The sequence below is a fragment of the Rhyacophila brunnea genome, unplaced genomic scaffold, assembly GCF_057557595.1.
Source record: "Rhyacophila brunnea isolate RB1 unplaced genomic scaffold, BYU_Rbru_1.0 scaffold_24, whole genome shotgun sequence".
NCBI classification, from domain to species: Eukaryota; Metazoa; Arthropoda; class Insecta; order Trichoptera; family Rhyacophilidae; genus Rhyacophila; species Rhyacophila brunnea.
Window position 1 is genome coordinate 15,196,340 of NW_028232904.1, and position 22,824 is coordinate 15,219,163.

The 22,824-nt window shown below is 37.1% G+C and overlaps 1 protein-coding gene across 1 annotated transcript in view; it reads right to left on the reverse strand.

The window, feature by feature from the left end:
• LOC147069106 (uncharacterized) overlaps positions 1-18,204 on the reverse strand; it is a 29,998-nt gene extending 11,794 nt beyond the window's left edge. Inside the window, exons 1-12 of the mRNA XM_085951355.1 lie at positions 17,946-18,204; positions 17,272-17,438; positions 16,141-16,311; positions 14,225-14,432; positions 13,152-13,489; positions 11,560-11,723; positions 8,229-8,413; positions 5,487-5,674; positions 4,799-4,898; positions 3,848-3,937; positions 1,672-1,784; positions 596-785 (exon numbers count right to left, since the gene is read on the reverse strand). Coding sequence (XP_085807481.1) covers positions 596-785; positions 1,672-1,784; positions 3,848-3,937; positions 4,799-4,898; positions 5,487-5,674; positions 8,229-8,413; positions 11,560-11,723; positions 13,152-13,489; positions 14,225-14,432; positions 16,141-16,311; positions 17,272-17,438; positions 17,946-18,096 — 2,065 coding nt within the window. The 5' untranslated portion in view covers positions 18,097-18,204. The remainder of the gene's footprint in view (positions 1-595; positions 786-1,671; positions 1,785-3,847; positions 3,938-4,798; positions 4,899-5,486; positions 5,675-8,228; positions 8,414-11,559; positions 11,724-13,151; positions 13,490-14,224; positions 14,433-16,140; positions 16,312-17,271; positions 17,439-17,945) is intronic.
• Between the last annotated feature and the right edge of the window lie 4,620 nt (positions 18,205-22,824).

Here is a 22,824-nt window from a genome sequence, read left to right on the forward strand (position 1 = left end):
CGATTAAGACCTATTACTCTAATGATTAATTTTATAATGTTGGTTTATTCGTTCCTTTATTTACAAAAAAATAAATAAAAGTCTTATGTTTTTATGACTAAGTAGTTATAAGCACTTTAAAAACAATAACTGTTAATTATTATTACATGAAGGCTGATTCTGTGTTAGCTTTGATCTCAATACATGATTATATTAGATTGAATAAATAGCATTTTATTTGACTGTACGAAGGTTCCCCATTATGTACGAATGTGCCCCACACTATGTACGAAGCTACCCCACGTGTGGGGTAGTTTCGTACGTTTTCCATTTTTCAGAATAGTTACCGTAGCTTCGCCATGCTGATTTGTATCTAAACTATACTTCACTATTATTAAAGCCAAATATATTGGATATATAACAGCATTGAAGTTATTTAAAAATATCTTACAGTTTTGTTTTTATACGGCTTAGAGTAAAAAGTGTACGAATCCTACCTGCTCTCCCCTACGACTGATTCTATTTATAGTTCAAATTCATTGAGTTGCACACACCGGCCATAGTAGTGTTTTAGCTGTAATTCATAATGTTTTTATGGATAAATGTGAATGCCGACCTTTGGGACAGTAGCTGCACTTGTACCGTTTGGTCGGTCGATGAGTCATCATGTGCTGACGGAGATTCTGGGAATGTTTGAAGGTCTTCTGACAGATACTGCACTCTATTTTGCTGCCTTCCGAGTGATAAATATTCACGTGGACCAACAGATCGAATTCCGTCTTAAACGACCATCTGCACATTCCAAACTAGAAAAGAACATTTTAATTTTGGGAGAATTCATTCTAAAATTCAAACATACAGTTTCATTTTTCTGGTGGTTATACATTTCTCTGAGGTACATATTTTCAAATTATAATAAAAAATGTTGTATTCTTAATCAGTCAGTACCTATATATTAAATGATTTCGTAATTTTATGAGATAGCGGATCTGCAATTTCATAACATTACGAATTAATATGATTTCATAATAATTTCAACCATTATTTCATAGTGCGCAATCAATAAATAGCGGGTCATAATCGATTGGACATCTCACTCGTTTACAAGTTTCCGTTAAAGACACATCGCACCAAATTACCATTATATTTATTATATTGCATCGATTGTACCCTTGCAGTTATTTGAAACAGTAAATAAATTCTCGCCTCCTCCATAATCACAAACAACTACTAACGTCTTTCATCTGCAATACCTATCCTCCGCCGAACCAGAATACCACATATATAGACAGATCCTGACGCCGGTTAGAAATTAAGGTAAATTATTAATACTTTGATTTAAAATACAAAAGACGACTGTCAAATAATAATGAAATTTAGAGAGATTCAGTGAGAATTGTAAAAACCGCTAGTTAACTTCGTCGCAGTTAGATAGGATACAGATAGCTTAATGATTAGAGCACATGAGTATGAATCCCAATGTAAATTTACTGTATGTCGATTTGCATTATTTCTAACACATTTTTTAATATAATTAACACATACACAAGTCTTAAATATTTGTTTACTATTGAAAATTAGCCATTGGGACATCATTAAGCTTGTCAGGGCAATCTAGGTATAAGTGACTTCCGACAGAACTGTGTAATGGGAAAGTGAAGAGTGTAATAGGAAATAATTAATACAAGATACCTGGCAACGGTGTGGTTTGTTCGGATCATGAGTGGCGGAGTGTCTGGTGAGGACTTCTTGGGTCCTGAATGATCTGTCGCACAGATCACAATAGAAGCTACCTCTTCCTCGTCCTGCAAAATCAAGCATTTTTTCAACCATATTTTATTATTATTACATATTATATTATATGACATTTTACAAATTATTATTTAAACAACAGCGATGTTTGCTTACATAAGTACACGTGGAATTCTTGACAGAGAATCATCTGAACCCTGGTCCTAATTACTCCAGCAGAATCGCAGACCTAGTCAGGTTCAACGATCCATGCTGATCGTTGTGAGCAGTCGTCGACTTCAAATAGTAATTGCACAGAACGATTTGGCAACGAACTCGATCGTGTTGATACTTGATTTGATTGGTTCATAATATACACTCAGTTGCTAATGTAAAATTATAAGTAAACCAAAAAATATACTGAACATACATAACTTGAAAATATCTCATGCATATACACACTAGAAAGAATCATTTTATAGAAAAAAATACGACATTCGACGGGACTTGAACCTGTATCTGCTGGATTCGCACCAGTATGCTTTTCCAATTAAGCTACGGGAATCTTACTAAATTACGACGATTTCACCTGGTAGCTGTTACATGAAATGCTTATCGAATTGCATTTATAATGTAGGCTATCAGTAAGTTGTAGTATATTAACCCATAGCCGTACAAACATGAGAATTTTTCGTGCGGCATTTTTTTGTCTTTTGTACCAAGCACGAGAAATTCTCGTGCCTGAGAAGGCAACTTATCGTTAATTTTTTGAGACGTCCATAGGCATCTATTGAAAACATAATGAATTAAATAAGTTTAAGAAGAAGATTTCTGCACCAAATAAAACTTTGGTTAGCGAGGTTTCTTACCAAATAAATATATTATAGATTTTTTCAATGCATCACCATGAGAAAGTGGCGCTGCGTGAATTCAAACTGAATATATTTGTGAATTTTTTTGTGATTATGTGACATCTATTGTTTAAATTGTTGATCTAATATGTTATAAAACAGCTTCCTATACTCTACAAATCAATTATTAGTGAAGTTTTCAACGAAATAATAACATAAAACATCCCGGGAAGGAAAAAAAATCAACAAAAGTTCTTATTTATTGAATTTTGAATCTCCCTGTCTCCATTTTCATGTGTTTTATTATTTTTATAACTCTGAAATTATAATAGGCCGTCCTTTTTTTATATATGTTCCAAAAATTAATTGATTTCAAGTTAGGTATATATTTAAAAAAAAAAAAAATATATATATATATATATTTTGAGTTATTGATATTTGATTATTGGAAGTCATTTTACTGTTCTACATACAAAAATAAACTTGGATTGAATGACCAATTTGTTTCGGAAAGTCGGACACCAATGGGTTAAATTACGGTAGGTATCAATTAATTCCTCAATTACTATTCGACGTAGCGGATCCCTCCATTATTTAGTTTTTTATAACATACTTAGACCTGCTAATAATTAATTGATTAAATATTTCTTTTATTCAACGAATAAGACCCAAGATTTGAGAATGTGTGTGTATGTATATGCATGAGATGTTTTCAAATTATGTAAGTTCAACATATACATAGAATGTTACATTCTCAAATCTTGTGTCTTATTCGTTGAATAAAAGAAAAAGTTTATCAAACAATATACAGTGGTCATCTTGGCGGCAACACTTAACAGTCTTTCCTCATAATAATATGTTGTTAATTTAAATGCCAATAGAAACTATTAGCGATTACATAGAGATAAGTGACAAGATGCTGTTATATAAATACAATTACTAGCATATTATTTTTGTTTCGTATTTCGTAAAATGAATCGTCGGGCGCCTTCATTATGTAAATATCAAATTTGCTTTATGTCAAAAGCATGACGGAACACGCCAGAAATAGAAAACAGTCTATTTTGTCCATGACTCCGGGGAACGATCCTAAGTGACATTTCACGATCGGTGGCAGACCGTCAGCATGACAATCTGACAAGTAATTTGAGGTTTAGCCCAGGGTGCTGTTTTACACGGCCTACAATACAAATCATTTCCAGGAAATACTCAATACACGTCAAGGACTGCAACGGGTAGCTATAAAAAAAAGAAATTTGCTCAAATTTGAAAGTTGAAATCCATACCTTTTTTTTTATTTTCCTTTTTCAATTTGGCAACATTCAATTTGACTTCCTTCATGACAGATTTTTCTTTCGATATGACATCTTGGCTACCTGCAAAATTATTTAATTCAATTTCACAAATCTCATACGACATGGTGAAGAATTGATAGTAAACGGTTATTTAACGTTTACGCATTAGTCCCGAAAAGATCAGGCGATGAAAACATAGTGCTGTAAAAATACACGATCCTATTACGGTTTGATTGGGTAGGGTTTAATTTTGAAAACTAACCAACACCATCTGCAATTTGTATTCTTAGTTCAATGAAAACAAATAAGACATCTGACTTACAAGTTTTACTGTGCATTATTTATGCGTTATCTCCAAAGCCTACTTTCACTCTTCGCCACTTGTAAATCGTTAGCTTAAAACATTTTTTTCATATGATTTTTTGCGCATGTTAGAAGTTATCATCCAGAGACACAGATAAAGGAACAGCTCTCGACAATATGTTTGAGACGCATTCTGTAGTTTTTTGGACATATGACTTAAGGACTTAAGAAGTACAGAAGAGCGTCAGCATGCTGGAGCGCACCAAGTGATGGAACTAACTGGGGACAGCCTTCACTTGAGAGAAGCGGAGGATCGAGAGCGGTGGAAAGTCTTGGTCACTCAAAAGATTCCACATAGAATATTATGTATGTATTTTGACGACATGTGTGTCTTGTCGGTTCTTGTTATTAGACATCTCAAATATTCATTGCAATTTTTTTTTCGAGTGCAAGTATAGAGTTTTCAAGTCATGTTTTTATATTCATAATCAGACACGTACAAATGTGCGTTGCATAGTTAATGTCATGCTGCTTTGCTAGGTGTATAGCCTATCTGACGAATTTGACAGATAATTGGGCAAACATTTCACAGATTGAAGTTAAAATATTAAAAGGTTAACAAAAAGAAGAATATCTTACTATTATGTTCCAATTTGACGGTAGTACAGTCAGATAGTATATTTTCACTATTTTCTTCTGTATTGATGTTTTCTATTTGATGTTCTTCAAGTAAATGGCGCTAAAAATATAATAAAAGCAAAATACTATTTTAACATATCTAATATCTTCAACAAGAAACAGGTCAATGGCTTCATCTTTATCGCTACGACTACGACTTTATCGGAAAGTGGACCATACAACCTCTCAATTCATCCAAGGTAAAGATGTGATGTTAGAGTAATTAGACCTAGCTCTTTTTTTCAAGCTGATCAGTTGATAGCCGATAATATTGCTAATTGAAGGCATTTAAGAAATGGCCGTATCACAGTGGTGACAGGATAAAAACCCCCCGGACAGGCCTTCTAGGAAACTCGGAGATGGGTCAGAGTAGTGTATGAACGCTCCACTTAAGGAGTCAACATACACAACAACACAGCAGCAAACAAATTTTGAAAATAGTCGATATATTGGATTATTTGTTAGGTTAGGTTAGGTTTTCTTCGATTCATGAATTTTGCCAAAATCAATCTAATAAAATTGGAGACCGTATAGTATACGGTGATCTCTTTCTGATAAGAAAGCTCACAGCGAACTGTGCCACGGTGAAATATTTTACGTACAATTTACATGTAACCAAGCTAAATGGGGTGAGAATAGTTTATCGTACCTTTAATAATCGGTGATCCTTGAATAACTTGATACAGATGTGGCATTTGGGTTTGTTTGACTTCTTCAATTCATTTTTTTTACTAACGACAGTCTTTGATTTCTTATTAGGCCGGCTCGACGAATTCTCAGACTCCGATTGGTTGGAGTGAGCGCCGCTGATAAAGGTGTCTAATGTGTAATTGTCATCTGTAATTAAATCAGTAGGAACCTTTGAACGGAGAGTACCTTTTGAAATTTCATCCAATTTGGGTACAAACATCTACAGTATAACCTCGTTTCGTGGGTATTCTGCGAATAAGCATTAAATCAAAAATACTAGTTTTGAGATAATCGAGTTTGAAAGTTTGGACGGTCTTAACTTGTTTTATACATATAAAAGGCAAATTCCTTTCTGCGATATTGCTTTGAGTATGACTTAGTGCAGTTTCGCACGCAGAATTTTGTGAATATATCCTGAGAATGAGAGAAGCAAATGCACTAAGTCCCTTTAGTGCCTTTTCTCTGAATTGATGTATGTCTTTTTGACTTATAACATAAATTATCTTCGTCAGTTTTATAGATATGACTATGTGTGTTTTTGTAGACTATAGAGCGTACTCTTAATAAGATTACCTCATCATTAAGTCAAAACAGCAAAATTTTGACTTAGTGCTTTTTCGCAGAATACCCACGGTTTTTACGTGCCCGGAATTCACGTTTTCCCGGCAATTGCGTGTAATTTTTTCAGTCCTGATGTATTTCAGTACATTTAATACCCGCATTTACGTTTTTCTTTACCGCGACGGAAATATTCAAAATATGCGAGTTACGCGTGCTTGACAGTGATTGGGTCGTGAAATTCCAACGGCGTAAGGTGTTTGGAGGGAAAACTCCGTGTCTTTAGAACGGCGCACGGTGATTGGTCGGCGAGCGACGCTGTGATTGGCCCGAGTTTGGCGCATAACATGGTGATTGGTCCATTCGTCGCCATCTTTTCTTTTGGCATCGTGTTTGTGTTTTGTATTTGTATTTGTATTCTGTCATCAGTCTAACAAGTTACAAGTTCGCGGTTTATTTATTTCATATTGCTTTTGGTTCGATTATCATTCATTTTTACGTCCTCATTCTTTCAATCACATAATGTCTAACCAAAGGAAAGCTTTGTCAGTGCAAGAGAAAAGGAACATTCTCGAAAAAGTGAATAAACACGTTGGCTCACGCGTTTCACTGGCCCCAAATTTAGGATTACCCATTACTACTTTGGCCACAATCATCAAAAACCGTGAATCTATTGAAAAAAGCGCTATTCAATGTGAACCCGGGGCGAAAAAACGTATGTTACGTAGGATATACAAGGAGCAGGATGAAGACGTACCCAGTACCCAAGAAAATATCCAGTGTGATGTTATAAAAGGCTGGGAAAGGATTTCAGACCAACCCCTGGAGGATTATGTAAACCTTGACTCCAATGTTATGACATCAGACTTGGTGGAAGTTGATGACATTGTTGATTAAGTTTAATACTGACATTTAACACCAGCAGACTTGTCTGCTTAAGAACTGTCTGATGAAGAAGAAGTTGATATTCCAAAAAAAGAAGAAGCAATGAGGTTCATCGAGGGTTTAAAAACCTACTTTACAAGCCTTGCTGATATTCAAGATGACACTTTTAAATATTTATATAGTTTTGAAATAGAATTACATAACAAAAAAACAAAAATGCAACAAACTAATATACACGGTTTTTTTAATAAAAAATTAAATTTTTTTCAATAAAAATTTAAATTGAATGTTGTTTTTTAACACATTGATTGCCAACTAGTTTTACATAAAATAGTTAAAAAATGATTATTTGTTTCTAAGGTATTATTTGATAGGTTATGAAAGAATATAGTATTTTTTTTCATTTTGATGAATTTTTTACGTAAATATTGGTTTTTGGCGCCAACAAGTTAATTTATTATATTGCGCCGGGCCGGCCATTTCGCCGGTCACCTGTCCATATGTGTTGACAAAAGCATGGTGCCATTTCGTGGTCGAATTATATTTAGATTTAGATAGTATAATAAACAGAAAAGGCACAAATACGGAATAAAAGTTTTCAAATTGGGTAGTATAATAACCTGGATACACATAAACTGGAAATATACATATACATACATTATAATCATTTTTGTAATTCTATTTTTTTATTATTTACATAATATAATTTTTATAATCTATTTAATTTTTATTTTTATATCAATAAAAACAGATTTACAATTTAAAAGGAAAACTTTTTTTTTCATTATGTACATTCTTTACATTAGTGAGCCTATATTTTGTGACTGGGAAGAAATATTTTCAGGCCAAGTGGCAGTAATATACAGAAGGGCCATGCCGGTCACCGCGTATCGAAAAATTCACTGCGCGCGTGCCCGCCGGCGCTGTAGAACAACTCTAAGGGAGGTCTTCTTTGCCGGTCACCGGTGACCCCCATGGCGATCAACGTGTTAATAAAACGTTATTTTTTTAGAAACATAAAATTTAAATGTTCTTTTTTTCAATACCCCCTTTTTACATTTTCCCTCCAATTAGGTTTTTTTTTTCAGTCCCTTAAAAAATTGTATTTGGAAAATCGGTAATAAGATTGGTATCTTTGTTTAGACATTTGTCATTTAACATTATTTACTACCACGATCTTCAATTAATAAAATAATACCATTCATTCATTTCAAATAATACGTAAATTAAAAAAAAAGGATTAAAAAGACATAATTACCATCGCTGCAAATCTCTTGTTTGATTCTTGGGTTAGTGTTGTCAATTTTAAAGAAGCTGTCGCCAGTTGAATGATTGGCCAAATGGTATTTCAGCTGATCGAATATTTTCCACTTGTTTCCGCAGTATCCACACTGAAACCTCGCTATGTCAGCGTGCGCTGACCGTATGTGAGGGATTACTAATCTGAAAACAATATTATATCATTTGCCTTCGAAACCAATATGGACAATTATCATGAAATGTGGTGTTTATTAACCTTTTCTATGCCTCACGATATTACTTTTACCGCAGATTCTTAACGACACACGTTGAATGTAGAGTGAAGCTCTTACTAATTACTAATTTGTGGCTTACTATTTCATAATACGAGGGTGGGTCAATAAGTCCTTAGAAAAGCCGACAGGTGGCGCGACTAGTACTGTAAGCGATTAGTTTTCATGCAGCGGCACTACCGATTCAGTATGCTGCGAAGTTTCAATCAGATTGGTCGGGTTGTTGTGTGTTTCTCGTACATTTAAAAAAAAATTTTGCTTGTTTACAAAAATGGAGAAAATTGAGTTTAGAGCTGTTATTAAACATTTTAATATAAAAGGGTTAACAGCAAAGGAAATAAAAAATGAGTTGGATTTAGTTCACGGCATATCTGCTCCTTCACTTGCAACTATTTATAACTGGTTAAATGAATTTAAACGTGGTCGTACATCAACAAAGGATGAACCACGCTCAGGATGTCCTGTAGAGGTGACTACACCAGAAATGATCAATAAAATCCACGATATGGTGTTAAGTGACCGAAGATTAAAGTTGAGTGAGATAATTGAGGTTACAGGGATCTCAAAAGGTAGCGTCATTTCTATTTTACATGACAAATTAAGCATGAAAAAAATTTCTGCAAGATGGGTGCCGCGTTTGCTCACAGTCGACAATAAACGCAATAGGGTTGTGGCCTCTAAAGCCCTGTTGTCGCTCATGCAACGTAATCCGGATGAATTTTTTCGTCGCTTTGTGACTGTAGATGAAACATGGATACACCACTATACTCCCGAGACGAAAGAACAGTCAAAGCAGTGGATTGCGAAAGGCGAACCATGTCCAAAGAAGGCGAAAACCGTAAAATCAGCTGGTAAGGTTATGGCTACTGTATTTTGGGATGCACGTGGAATTATTTTCGTTGACTATTTGGAAAAAGGAAAAACAATAACAGGGGATTATTATGCATCTTTATTGGACCAGCTAAAAAACAAAATTGAAGAAAAACGGCCTCATTTAAACAGGAAAAAAATCCTCTTTCATCAGGACAATGCCCGTGTTCACACATGTTTACGATCAATGGCTAAAATTGAAGAATTGAAGTTCGAATTGGTCGACCACCCACCGTATTCGCCAGATTTAGCCCCCAGTGACTTTTTCCTTTTCCCAAACTTAAAAAATGGCTAAGTGGACAACGTTTTTTTTCAAATGAAGAAGTCATCGATCGGACAAATGCTTATTTTGAGGACCTTCCGAAAACTTATTTTTCTGACGGTTTAAAAAAAAATTGAGAAACGTCTAACCAAGTGTATTGAGCTCCAAGGAGATTATGTTGAGAAATAAAAAAAATACAAAAATAAAAACTGTTTTAATGCTTTTTTCTAAGGAATTATTGACCCACCCTCGTAATTCAAACAGCTGTCACCGTGTGTTTAATTTTTTAGATTATGCATGTCAATCGACAGTGGCTAGTAATTTGAGTTTAAAATCGGACGAGATAACTCGCGAAAATTGTATGTGCGGCCTGTCGATCACGGCCTCATAGAGCGAGAAAATTCGCTGAAGGCATATAACCGGCTAACATATTTCCACTTACTAATAATTTAATAAACTATTTTTTTTATTCAACAGATGATTCACAAGACTTAAGAATGTAACATTCTTTATTGAATGTACATAATTTCAATGTACCTATTAAAAATATGTTTTTTGGCGGGAGTTGAAAAGTTATGCTGAAATTGGGTAATGTTTGGTAGTAAGTAAGGTAAGTGTCTATTGTTGATACCTTAATTCAAATCGCAAAACCCAATCACCAATATTAGTGAAATTTGAGAAGCTCTTCAGTTGCATGACTATTAGTTAATTTCGTTGTAATTAGGTAAGTTACAGGTGGGTAGATTGGTAAAGTGCATTGGCTGAAATCTGAAGGATTCGGGTTCGACTCCCATCCAACGTCATTTTTTTTTCTAATAGGTGAGGTGATTCTGAATTATATATACACCTGATCCTCTTTTTGCACGGTTTCGAAACAACACGGGTTAAAAAAAGTACCAATTATTTTTTATTTACACTGATTTTTTTGCTTTAACACGGCTTAAAAAACTAAAAAGAATAAAAATACATATTTGTGTACATATTTATCAAAAAATTGTGTTGCAATGGACCGCACACCACTGGTGCATACATATGTTGTCACCGGATGCCGCACAGACATGCATATGTACATACATGGCGCCACTAGTCAGTCACTTCGGGTTCGATACGAAAGACGCACCGGGTGCTTCGGCGTCAGCGTCAATAAATATTTCCAGCGATGAGTGATTTTTCGCCAGTGAAAAACGGCAGGAAACGGGCACGTTTATTGTCAAGGAGTGACACTGAGTGAATATATTTCTCTATGCTAAATTTAATTGAAATCGAAAACTATGTATTTTTATATATAAATATTTTTATGTATAAATAATAAATAAATTTGATTTATATTTGAGTTCAAGAATTTCGTATTTTGAGATGATTTTAAGTGATGGAACCTATCTACTGTTTTTGTATGGGCACCTTATCTTTTTTTACACGGTTTTGGTCTGCACGGTAGTCTTTGGAACGTATCCCCCGTGCAAAAAGAGGATTGGGTGTAATAGATTTTACTGCCAACAGTTGGTAAGTCTCGAAATCATATTTTGGAGTAATTGCAAGTCAGGCATAATGCTAATTTTTATGTGCATGTTGTCACATTGGATGACCTTGATTTTTTTTCTAGCATACATATTTATATATAGACACATAATCCGTTGTTAACTCTAAATGCCTAAATTATCGACTTAAGTATCAATTTTTGGCAGCAACCCCAAGTATAAAACTTTACTCATATATCTCCAAGCAATCAATTCAGTACAGAGAAGGTTGTTTATTTAAAAACATCGGTAAGTAACGACACAATAGTATAGTACGAGTAGTCTATATGAGGAACAAAAAATCCTTTTCACAATAATTTCACGTACACATCTAAACCCCTACCCCTGCTTCTATCACAGTAAATGCAGCTCCCTGACTATAATATAAAAATAGTTTTAATTGTTTACCTTTGATAGGTGAAGGATTCATCGCAGTACCGGCAGACGAGTTTCAGATCATCTGTGACATGAGGGTGGGTCAAATTGTGCGTGCACAACTCGTCGAAACTCAGGAAGTGCATTTCACAATTACGGCACGCAAACGCTACGACAGGTTCAGGATTTTTCACCTTCTAATATGAAAATAAAACATTAAAAAAAATGTTATTTCGAACGTATGGCGTGCGGTTTATACAGGCAAAAAAGTACTGCATGCATGGTCTGATATTTAAATAAAAAATTTTGAAAATTCTCAAAAACATACGTATGACGTCTGTTCAAAAACTGTCTCGCATTTGGCCTGGAAAAACATAATTACTGTCCGACAACAAGATATCGGCGACAACAGGAAGTCGCTGTACTTACATATAGAGGAGTTCTCAGTGACGTAGCGTGTTTAAATAATGTATCAGCTCTCCTTTTAGATGTGACTCTTTTTCGTTTTCGCAATAAATCAAAAGTTTACTAATAATCCGAGGGTTTCAGGGTATGGACCTAATAGGTTGAGCAAGTGGCTGACATCCATTTCTCGTAAAAAACAAAATCTGTATTAACAAACCTCTACTCTGTGGATGTCCATATGATCCAATTAGGATCGGACATGGTCGAAAGAAGAAAGAAAGAATTACTAATAATAATTCTAGCATCACTCCTGATCATTTATTATTAAAAAAGCTTCAAATTACGTAAATTGATAGATCCGTACACCACGGGTGCGTAAAATGAAATGATAAATTTGGGGGCGTTCCTCATTTGAAAATGGAAGTTCGATTAGCTGCACTGGAGGGGAATGTTAGTTCACAGTTTTAATATGTGGACAAGAAGTTCTTGTTCGACAATACTCAAGTGGACATCTAAATCTCTAATCATCTTCTCAATTCAAAATCATAATTAAAAAAATGGAAACATTTGATCACCAAAAATGACATTACCATGAAGTGATTATTTTGTTCTGTCATCAATTCATCAATTCAATTAATTTATTATTTAACATATTGGGGACATTACAAATTATAAATTTAAGACGTTCAGACGACATGAAACATTATTATAAAGAAGAAAGAAAAAGAGAATTAATAAAAGGGATAAAAATGATAATATAAAAAGAGAAGATAATAATTAATTATAAACATACAAAAGCAGTTTATAGAAGTTCAAAGTACACCGAGTTTGCTAAGGAGGCCCTATTCGAATAATTTATAAAATAGCGTCCACCTAAACTCAACTCACGCAAGTGGAATATATCAACACCAGAAGCAATTTGGTTAAACTTAGTTACCGCCCTCCCAATTGGCAGGTTGGTTCTGCACCTTGGGAGAATAAACAACTGATGCTTCCTATTTCTAAGATAGTTATCAGGGACACACACAGGGCCACACTGCCCAGAATGGCAGAGTTCTCATTTATACCTCGTATAAGTCGAAAAAAATACGTAGCTAAACAAAGATCTCTCCTAAATTGCAGACGGCAGTATGTAAGCATGAATGAGGTTCATAATCAGTTAGATATACATAACATTGATATTATATGGATTTAGAACCTAGAAAAAAATTCATACAAACCTCAAGAGTTGAAAATTTTCTTTTTCCTTCCATCTTAGAAATGTCATTTGACAGTAAATTAAGGGGGTCGTAACTGGCGTTAGGCATATTCAATTCGTCATCCGAATTATAAAATTCATCAAAACCACTCTGGAGAGCATCAGACGACTCTTGGATACTTTTAACTGGTGTTCGAATCTCTTCTGTAGATTCGCTGGTCAAACGCTTTGATGGCAGTCTCTGGGTGTTTTTAAAAGCTGACGTGTCATGGTCGAGGTTTTCAGGAGATGTTTTGATATAATTTACGCCATCCATTAATCTCTTTTTCTTATTGTGATTGTTTAATGTGTCTGTATCATCTGTAAATATTAAAATTACTAATATGTAATTAGACATCCAAAAGAGTTATTCATCGCATTTGAAAAAGCTGCACAAAATGCATGTCTGCGAGCGAGGCCCTATTAACCTCACGATAAATGGGTACAAAAATAAAACATAAGCCCAATTGAAATTGTCATCCAATGGAAAACCCAATGACATTAATATGGACGAATCATCTGGAAAAGAAAATGACACTCACTTTATTGTCGGGTCTGCCGAATGGCATAATCTGTTCTAACGCCATTACAATAAAGGTGATATTGCTATAAATTCCCGATGCTTTTTGTCAGGTCTGCCGAATGGTTCGGTTCGAACGGGTTCGCTCAAATGAACAATGACATTAGAAACACTGCTCTAACGCCATTACAATAAAAGTCATATTGCTATAAATTCCCGATGCGTGATATCGCATAATGGAAATTACGTGACGTCTACCTATACATGCGATTGCGCGAATTTACTTGCTAGCTACTGTATTGAGTGCGTCGTCCATTAATAATGTCATTGGGAAAACCGCACTTAAGTTTAACAACAGTACAAGTCTGGTACAGTTGACAGTTTTGTTCAACTTGTTAGTGAATTGACTCACAGATGAATTAACAAATGAATCATGCCAGTAAACCAATGCTACTCTGGTATATTACGATATTTAAAATACCTACCGTGTGTAATAGGCTTTAGGTCCAAAACCTCTAAAATGAAATGAAAACTACCTGTATTAACAAAGAATAAATCTTTCTCGGTATCACCGTGCCGCGACAATTCTAGAAGATCCTTCAAGCCCCTCTCATCAGGGTTACGTAAGAGTTTACGCAGGCACACGTCCACTCTCGCACATTTTGTTTTGAAAGTGAACAGATTCGTTATCTCATCCGCGCACATTATGCACAGCTGGCGTGGCAATCCGTCGTCTTTTATGATCTGTAAAGGTACAATAAAAAACTAATTATGTACACATAAAATGCTTCCTTTGGTGATCTAAGGCAGTGGTCCCTAACTCCCGGTCCCTGTATCAATTGGTACCAGGCCACCCAAGTAACATTAAATTATTTCCATTTAATTTACTTTGGTGTATTTCCCTCTGGTTTGTGCGACTTTCCTGGTAAGGAATGGATCCGCGACCCATTTGTCAACAAACCAGGCGAATCTAGCATGTCTGTGCAAGAAGATCAACTGCTTGAGATTGCAGATGATGGCGGCCTTAAAACTACGTTCGAGACAACAACTTTGCCGGAGTTCTTGATTAAAGTCATGGCGGATTACCCTGAGATTGCCACCACAGCACTTAAATCCCTATTGCCATTTCCGACATCCTATCTGTGTGAAGTGGGGTTTTCTGCAATGACAGCAACCAAAACAAAACAATGGAATAAATTGGACATAAGCAATACACTTTTGGTGTCATTGTCTCCTATTACCCCCAGATGGAACCGTCTCGTTGCAAAGAAATAAGCTCAGGGTTATCATTGATTTAGCGTTCTAGTGAGTTAAAATGTTAAATCACTTTATATTAATTTTTTGGTGTAACTGTATTTTATTTTGAAGGGATGTTTAAATACAATTAAATTAAAATTATCAAATCAAAACAATCTAAAATATAAACAATCAACCCCCTCCCCCCCTCAGCGGACCGCGATAAAATTATCAAACGTTGACTGGTCCGCGGCTATAAAAAGGTTGGGGACCACTAATCCAAGGTGATCTTGGAGTCATAAGCAGCGGAAAGAATAACAAATTGGCGCGAGATATGCGATTATATAGTCTGCAAGGTGGTCAACGAGAACCTGTCTACCAACCGGAGCTACGCAGGACTTTGCATTTTGGACGACGATGAATATGACAAAAATTAAAAACAGTATGAAGAAGTGGAGATACTTCGATGATTCTTCAAATTGTGAATGAGGCGCTGAGGAAACTGCAGAATAAGTCCAGTATCGAACTGTATTATCGATAGAAATAAAAAAACAACCTAGTGTTACCATATTACGATTGGAACTAATCAAGTTTTATCAAGTTCTCGATTTAGATTCTTCTTCTTATTTCTTATTTATTTATTTATTTATTTATTTTTTTTAACATATTGTGGACATTACAAATTATAAGTTTAAGACGTTCACAACATGACATTTAGAAAGAAAGATATATAAATATAACAGTATTACATAAAAAAAGAGATATATCAGTAGATGAATTAGATAGGTACAAGGAAGTACACCGGATGAGTTAAGCAGACCCTATTTTAAGATTTTATAAAACAACATCCACCTAAACTCATTCTCAGTTCAGTGGAGCTGCACTCGTACCAATCACAGAGGTTCTTGAGCCACGAAATGCGGCGCCGTCCTCTGCTTTTCTTGAATGACAAGTTGGGGAATGCTGTACTTTTGTCCTCTCACAGTATGGCCGAGGTACAGTGGTTTTCTGGTTTTGATACTACACAGAACTTCTCGGTCCTTTCCCATTTGATTGAGAACTTCAACATTTGTAACCCAGTCAGTCCATACAATAAAAATTATTTCGAGCAGTTACCATGCCTTCAGATGTACAAAATTTTGCACCTAGGCGTGCCATCGTGAAAAAACGTCTTCATGCTCATTCATTAATATTTCCATCCGAATGAAGCTCTTACCGATATTCCTGTGCAGGATGTAATCATCTCGTGATATTCTCTGTTGGAAGGAGGGTCACCGACAGAGAACAGTCCCCGCATGACTTCGGATCCACCTTCCACCAAGCATGTCCTGCACAATCTTTCCATTTTCGATCGCACCTCGTCTTTTATATCCCTATTTTTGGATTCCTAAAATCATAAACCAAGATTTTTTATAAGATTTATTTTTCAGTTCTGGTAATTCTAATGAACGTGGATACAATGCTGACATCAAAAGGAGAATAGGAAATGCAGAAAATGCTATGTTGAAACTGTCGCCAATTTGAAAAAGCGATATACAGTATACCAGTGGGCCTATTCTATACTTATCGACCGCTAAAGTGATAAAGTGATAAATATTATCAAACTTAGGGTAGGTTTGTATCACAGTATTAGCACTTATTGTCACATATTTTAATAGCACCTCTCATGGCTTGATAAAATTTAGAGCGAGATAGTTTTGACTGTTTACACGGCTAACTTATCGTAACAATAAATTATAATACCTCAATACAAAAATATGTAATAAATACTATCACTTTAGCGGTCGATAGTTGCCTTGTGTATAGAATAGACCCGCAGAGCAGATTTAGTCAGTGGAGCTATTCAAACTTCATATAGACATCATATTTTTTTTTTTTTAGAATTATTAATAACCATGTCCTTGCTTTTTCGTACAAGGTGGTTGTTAGTAATTTTGAACAATCACAAACACCCAGGCTTTGAGAAAAACACATTAATATTGAGTCCTAACCGGGAATCGAACCCAGAACTCCCGGGTGGAAGGCAAGTGCCTTACGCACTGCACCACGAGAGCCACCTATATAGACATCATATTATCTAATGAGGAATGGAATTCGATTGATCAAATATCTCACAACCATACAACCAGACAATATATTTTTGACACTTAAAGGCACAAGAGATCTCTTGAGAATGGCATCTGCAACAAGCCTGAAATTTCGAAGAATGAAGGAGGACGAATACACGGTGACAGCCGAAAAATCTATTACGATAACATAAAATCCACGCGAATTTGATATATAGTTTTAGAGGGCCCACTGGCCGTAATGTATGACAATTTTATTAAAATATAATACAAATTATTACCATAACAGTTTTTGGCGAACTAAATTTGATTAATTCAGAATATGAATCAGGTTCTGCAGGTAGATTTTCAGTCGGAAGGGCATCGGGTTTAAGGCGGCAGTGGTTCGAAGACGACAGATGATCTGGATCCATGTTTGATGCAGAGAAATGAGCGGAGCATATCGTAGCTGGAAGTCATAAATTTGTAAAATGTAATAGGTTATGGTAATATCTATCGGCAGAAAATAAAAAATAAGGCCGAAATGTAGTATTATTGGCTGCTTATCTACTCATCGAGACAAATAGTCTTTCAGTACACCCTGCAAATTGGCAAATACGTGTCATAGCAGTAGTGTGAAGTTCTCTACCAATGAACCGGCAATGCGAAGTCACTTGTAGCTAACTTAATCAGTGGACCAGTCGTCCTTTTTTGCTTCAATTTCATACATTTCGTCTCCATCTCTATAGAATAAGGTTTGCTCAACATCTTTGGGATCGCTGGATAGATATAAATATATCATAATATTTAATAGGACTCACAATCTATAATGAGAGGGACACGAAAAATAAATAGATTTAAAATGTTCACATTGTAAGGTACTTTATCTTGTTTATCTTTATTACAATTGATGGTTATATGAAATACTGTTTAGTGTCTAGAGATGTACTTTAAATATTTCTTAAATGGTAATTACCATCGGTCAGTAAAAATATTTCTTTCCGTTTGCAAGCACTGATCCATTGTTTCGCCAAGCATTGATCTGTCGGGAATTCGTGATAGCTTATATTTGAACCGTCAGTTTTGATCGAATCGTTAAGGCACCCGAAAACAGCACAGGTTGGCATTATTAATTAGACACTAAAACGTTAAATAACATAAACACAACATTTTCTATAAAAGTAAACAGAGGTAAAACATTTTACTAAAGATGACAAAGTGACGTTTAACCCATTAAACACATTCTTCAAATTTTAATTCTTTAATAATATTGTTGTCTATGGTTAACTATATTTTTTTATAATTTTACGCAAATGAATACGCCCTCTTAATTTAAAAAAAACACAACTGACCATTATTCGACTTTAACTTTGAAGTCCTTGAGATAGGGTTTGCTCTTCCTTCTTCGCGTGAGGTTATATTCTACTAATTTATGTTCCTTTTTCTTGTCGTTTGGTCATTCCTCCCTTTTTATTTATTGGTCATACCAGCGCCTCCCTTTTTATGTAGGTAGTTTGGGACTCCTTTGTCATTCTGGATTTGGCTTCCTTATTGTTTAGATCATGGGTGGCCAACCCGCAGCCCGCTGGGTGTCAACTTGTGGCCCGTGGAGCAGTGAGAAAATAAAAATAATATCAAATGCTGCCGCTAGATGTGCCAATTTTGCAAATTGAGATTCGATATTGGCTCAAGATTTTTAACAGCACCCTGTGCGTTTTGCTGCATTTGCAACGCCATTCTCCGTAGATGTGAATTTATAACCGGGAAATGTACAAATGGAACATTGTGAAAATATGTTACGACGAACAATTAAAGGAGAAATTCTATCAGGTTGATTTGGAAGAGGTTAACAAAACATATTTGGACAAGGAGAAATATCCTGCATTTTACAAACATGCTCTAATGATGACTTCGCTATTTGGGAACACTTACACGTGTGAACAGCTTTTTAGTCGGATGAACCATATCAAATCCCGAGTGAAAACACGAATCACTGATGTGCAGTTTGGAAAACTGTTTGCGTGTAGGAACAACCTCACTCGGTATCGATATTGATGCACTTAGTTCTGCCACACAAAATCAAACTTCTCACTAAAATTTATTATTTTTATATTATTTTGTTTATTTTTTATTATTTAAATAAAGTCTAATCTAATAAATATGTTTGATTTTCATTTTTTTTTATTTTATTAATATATATACCTAATATAAGTATATTTCTTTTTTGTTTTGTACAATAAAAAAATCGGTTCTGCAGCCCGGTAGGAAATCTCATTTTTAGAATCTGGCCAGGCCGCTGAAAAGGTTGGCCACCCATGGTTTAGATGTAGCGTCTGACATTTCGTTCTAACTATCAAAATAAAATATCTTGGACGAACGTTAAGTGATCGTAAGTGAACGTTAAGTGATCAGTGATTATGGCGCAACATCTGGATGACCGTGAGGAGGATATTCTAAAAGCAATAGACACCAGACGGCGGAGCAGAACTGACACAGGAGAAAAAGTTCAATATGAGAACATCGATTAAGATGCTGATGTTTGAGGTACCCTCGTTACGTACCTTATTTCAGCAGGGGACCGGCAAGGAGTGTTACAACGCCCAAAAAGTAGAGTTAGGGCTCAATGACGAGTTGCGTTGGTACGACCACTCGTCATCAGCTAACCATCCGATGGAGAGGATCATCGCGGCCCTCCAGAATGCGATGTTTACCCCACGGGACAGCTTCTGGAAGGGTATGCAAGGGTTAGTGGATTGGGCAACCAATCCTTAAAACATCATGACATCACGATGGGCCTGTACAAAAAAAATCGCAGAGGGTTTTGGGGACAACGCATAATAACATTTGCGTGAACATGACTCAGATCCTCACCGGGAAACGCGCCGAAATTATACAAGCTTGGCGCCAGGTGATTTTGTCCTCAGCGAAGGATATATGGTGATATTATATATTACAAATTGAATTAATAGGCATTTCCATGTAGGTATCAAGTTATAGCTAACTTTGTAGATCAATGACCGCGACAATAATCTTTGTATATGTGTTCTCACTTAGTTAGTTAATAGCCTAATTATTCTGCTGACTCACGCCCACTGGTAAAGAACCACGGCCGGCGATTCAACAGCCGCTCACGAAGCCGTACAAGTGGACGTTCATCCAGTCGCAACAGAGAAGATAACCAAGGCAAATGCTGGTACCACCATATGTTCGGAGCAGCCGCACAGAAGTGCAGACAACCCTGCAGCCATCAAGAGGGAAACGCTCCGGGCAATCAATGATAGCGGCCAGCGAATACAGCCCAATGTCAAGTCGCCTATTTGTCAACGACCGCAACACGAAAATACAGTTTCTAGTCGACATAGGCGCCAATCTCTGGGTGTACCCACGTTCTAAGGTTCCAGGACGTCTAACAAAAACGACATACGAGCTGTCAGCGGGGAACGGTACGGTAATCGCTACATACGGGAACCTTCCGTTGACATTAAACTTGGGCCTACGACGAGACTTCACACGGAGGTTCGTCATTGCCGATGTTAGTAAACCCATCATTGGAATTGATTTTTTAATCCATTTTAGATTTTTAGTCGACGCCAAGAATAGACGTCTGTTAGACCAAACCACTCATCTCACCACTTCCGCAAACCGCAGTACGGGAGAGGTCCTGTCGATCAAAACCGTTTCAGGCAGGTCTGCGTATCATGACCTGTTGCAACAGTTTCCAGATATCACACGTCCTGATGGCACAGTCGAAACGCCGCATCACACAACGAAAGATCATATCAATACAACACCGGGACCACCAGTGGCAGCGCGCCCAAGGCGACTCGCTCCGGACAAACTACAGATTGCGAAGAGGGAGTTTCAAGATATGATGAGACTTGGGATCGCTCGAGCATCAGGTAGCAGTTGGGCATCGCCGTTACACCTGGTCGCCAAATCGAACAAACAATAGCGTCCGTGTGGTGACTACCGAGGTCTGAACGCCAGATCCATACCAAATCGGTATCCGGTACGTCACATCCAAGATTTTTCCCAAGCTCTCCGCGGGAGGAAGGTATTCTCCACCATCGACCTGGTCCGAGTATACAATCAAATCCCAGTCGCCGAAGAAGACATACCGAAGACTGCCATTACGACACCTTTTGGCCTCTTCGATTTTCCATATATGTCGTTTGGTCTCCGTAACGCGGCGCAAACCTTCCAAAGATTCATCGACGAAGTACTACAAGGCATGGACTTCTGCTATGCCTACATCGATGACATCTTGATCGCTTCAAGCTCAGAAGAGGAACACCTCCAACACCTGCAAACGCTCTTTATACGTTTGCAGGAGTACGGAGTCGTGGTAAACTCGAGGAAATGCGACTTCGGCACCTCAACGGTGAAGTTCCTCGGATACCTCGTATCTTCGGATGGCATCTGTTCACTACCCGACAAGGTAGAAGCCATTCGGGAGTACAGCCGCCCAGAGAATATCAAGGGCCTACGCCGGTTTTTGGGTATTTTGAACTTCTATAGAAGGTTCATACCCAATGCTGCAGGTACTCAAGAACCTCTGCACACCCTTCTCCAGGGCAACATGAAAGGCAAGCAGCCTATTCCATGGACTCCCGAGACTATCAGAGCATTTGAAGCATGCAAGAAAAGTTTGGCTGACGCAACACTGCTAGCTCATCCAAAAAATGATGCACCGCTAGCTATCATCAGTGACGCCTCAGACACCGCTGTTGGTGCAGCACTCCACCAATTGGTCGAATGGTTGAGAATATTCAATTACCTAGACGATTTCTTAGTAGCCAACCGATCAGAGAAAAAGTCTCGGTTCAGGTCTTTCTCTTCACAGTCTTTAGGGTGGATAATAAATATATAAAGAAATCCTGTCTGATCCCAAGCCAACAAAGAGGGTTCCTGGACATCACGTGGGACACACACAATAATCGGAGGTTCCTGTGGCCGGAGAAGTGTGTAGCACTCCTTCACCATCTGCTAACGCAGGTACAAAAAGGCAGTTGGACCCTCAGACAGGCACATGTTCAATTCCTTCTGGGGCGACTCAACTTTTCATTCTACCTCCACGAGGAATGTTTCATTGCCGACGGCTGCAACGCTCCAGTCATCAATATTGTCGAGGTCCCATCCTCGCCAATTGGCGACAATCCTACCACAGGCCCAGCAGGACATCATGTGGTAGCTCCAGGCGATAGGATCCTCAGAGTGACACACATAATGACATTCAATCACTTCCTGACGACAGACGCAGCCGACACAGGCTGGGGGCCCAACTGAATGAACACCACCTATCAGGTACGTGGAAAGAAGACCAGTTGGCATGGTATGGCATTCCAACAGAAAGTAAATGTATGCTGTTCTCTCTGCAATTCAATCTCGGGTACCAGCAGAAAGTACAACTGCGTGGCAGATCATCTCTCCCGCAGACAACTCATTCCCGAATGGCACCTCATCAACACCGCAACCATCACCTGTTTCGAAAATGGGGAGTTCCTGAGGTGGATTTATTCGCAAGAGAAACAGCACATTTCGTTGCAACGTACGTCTCACGAGACGTCACAGACAGTGGCGCTCTGTTTCACGACGCCTTCAGTCGAGTATGGGACTTCAGACTGACGTGGATATTTCCACCACCAAACTTACTTGCAAAACTTACTTGCAAAAGGGTAGTACTTACTAGTGGCACCGAGCTGAAAACAATGCTTTTGGGGAGCGGACTTACGATGATGGGCGATAATACCTCCTTATACAATATCACTCACCTACATACGACACTAGTAGATACGGAGACCAACCGTTTACCTCCAAGGACCCAGGAACTGTGCCTTCAACTATGGATAATTTCG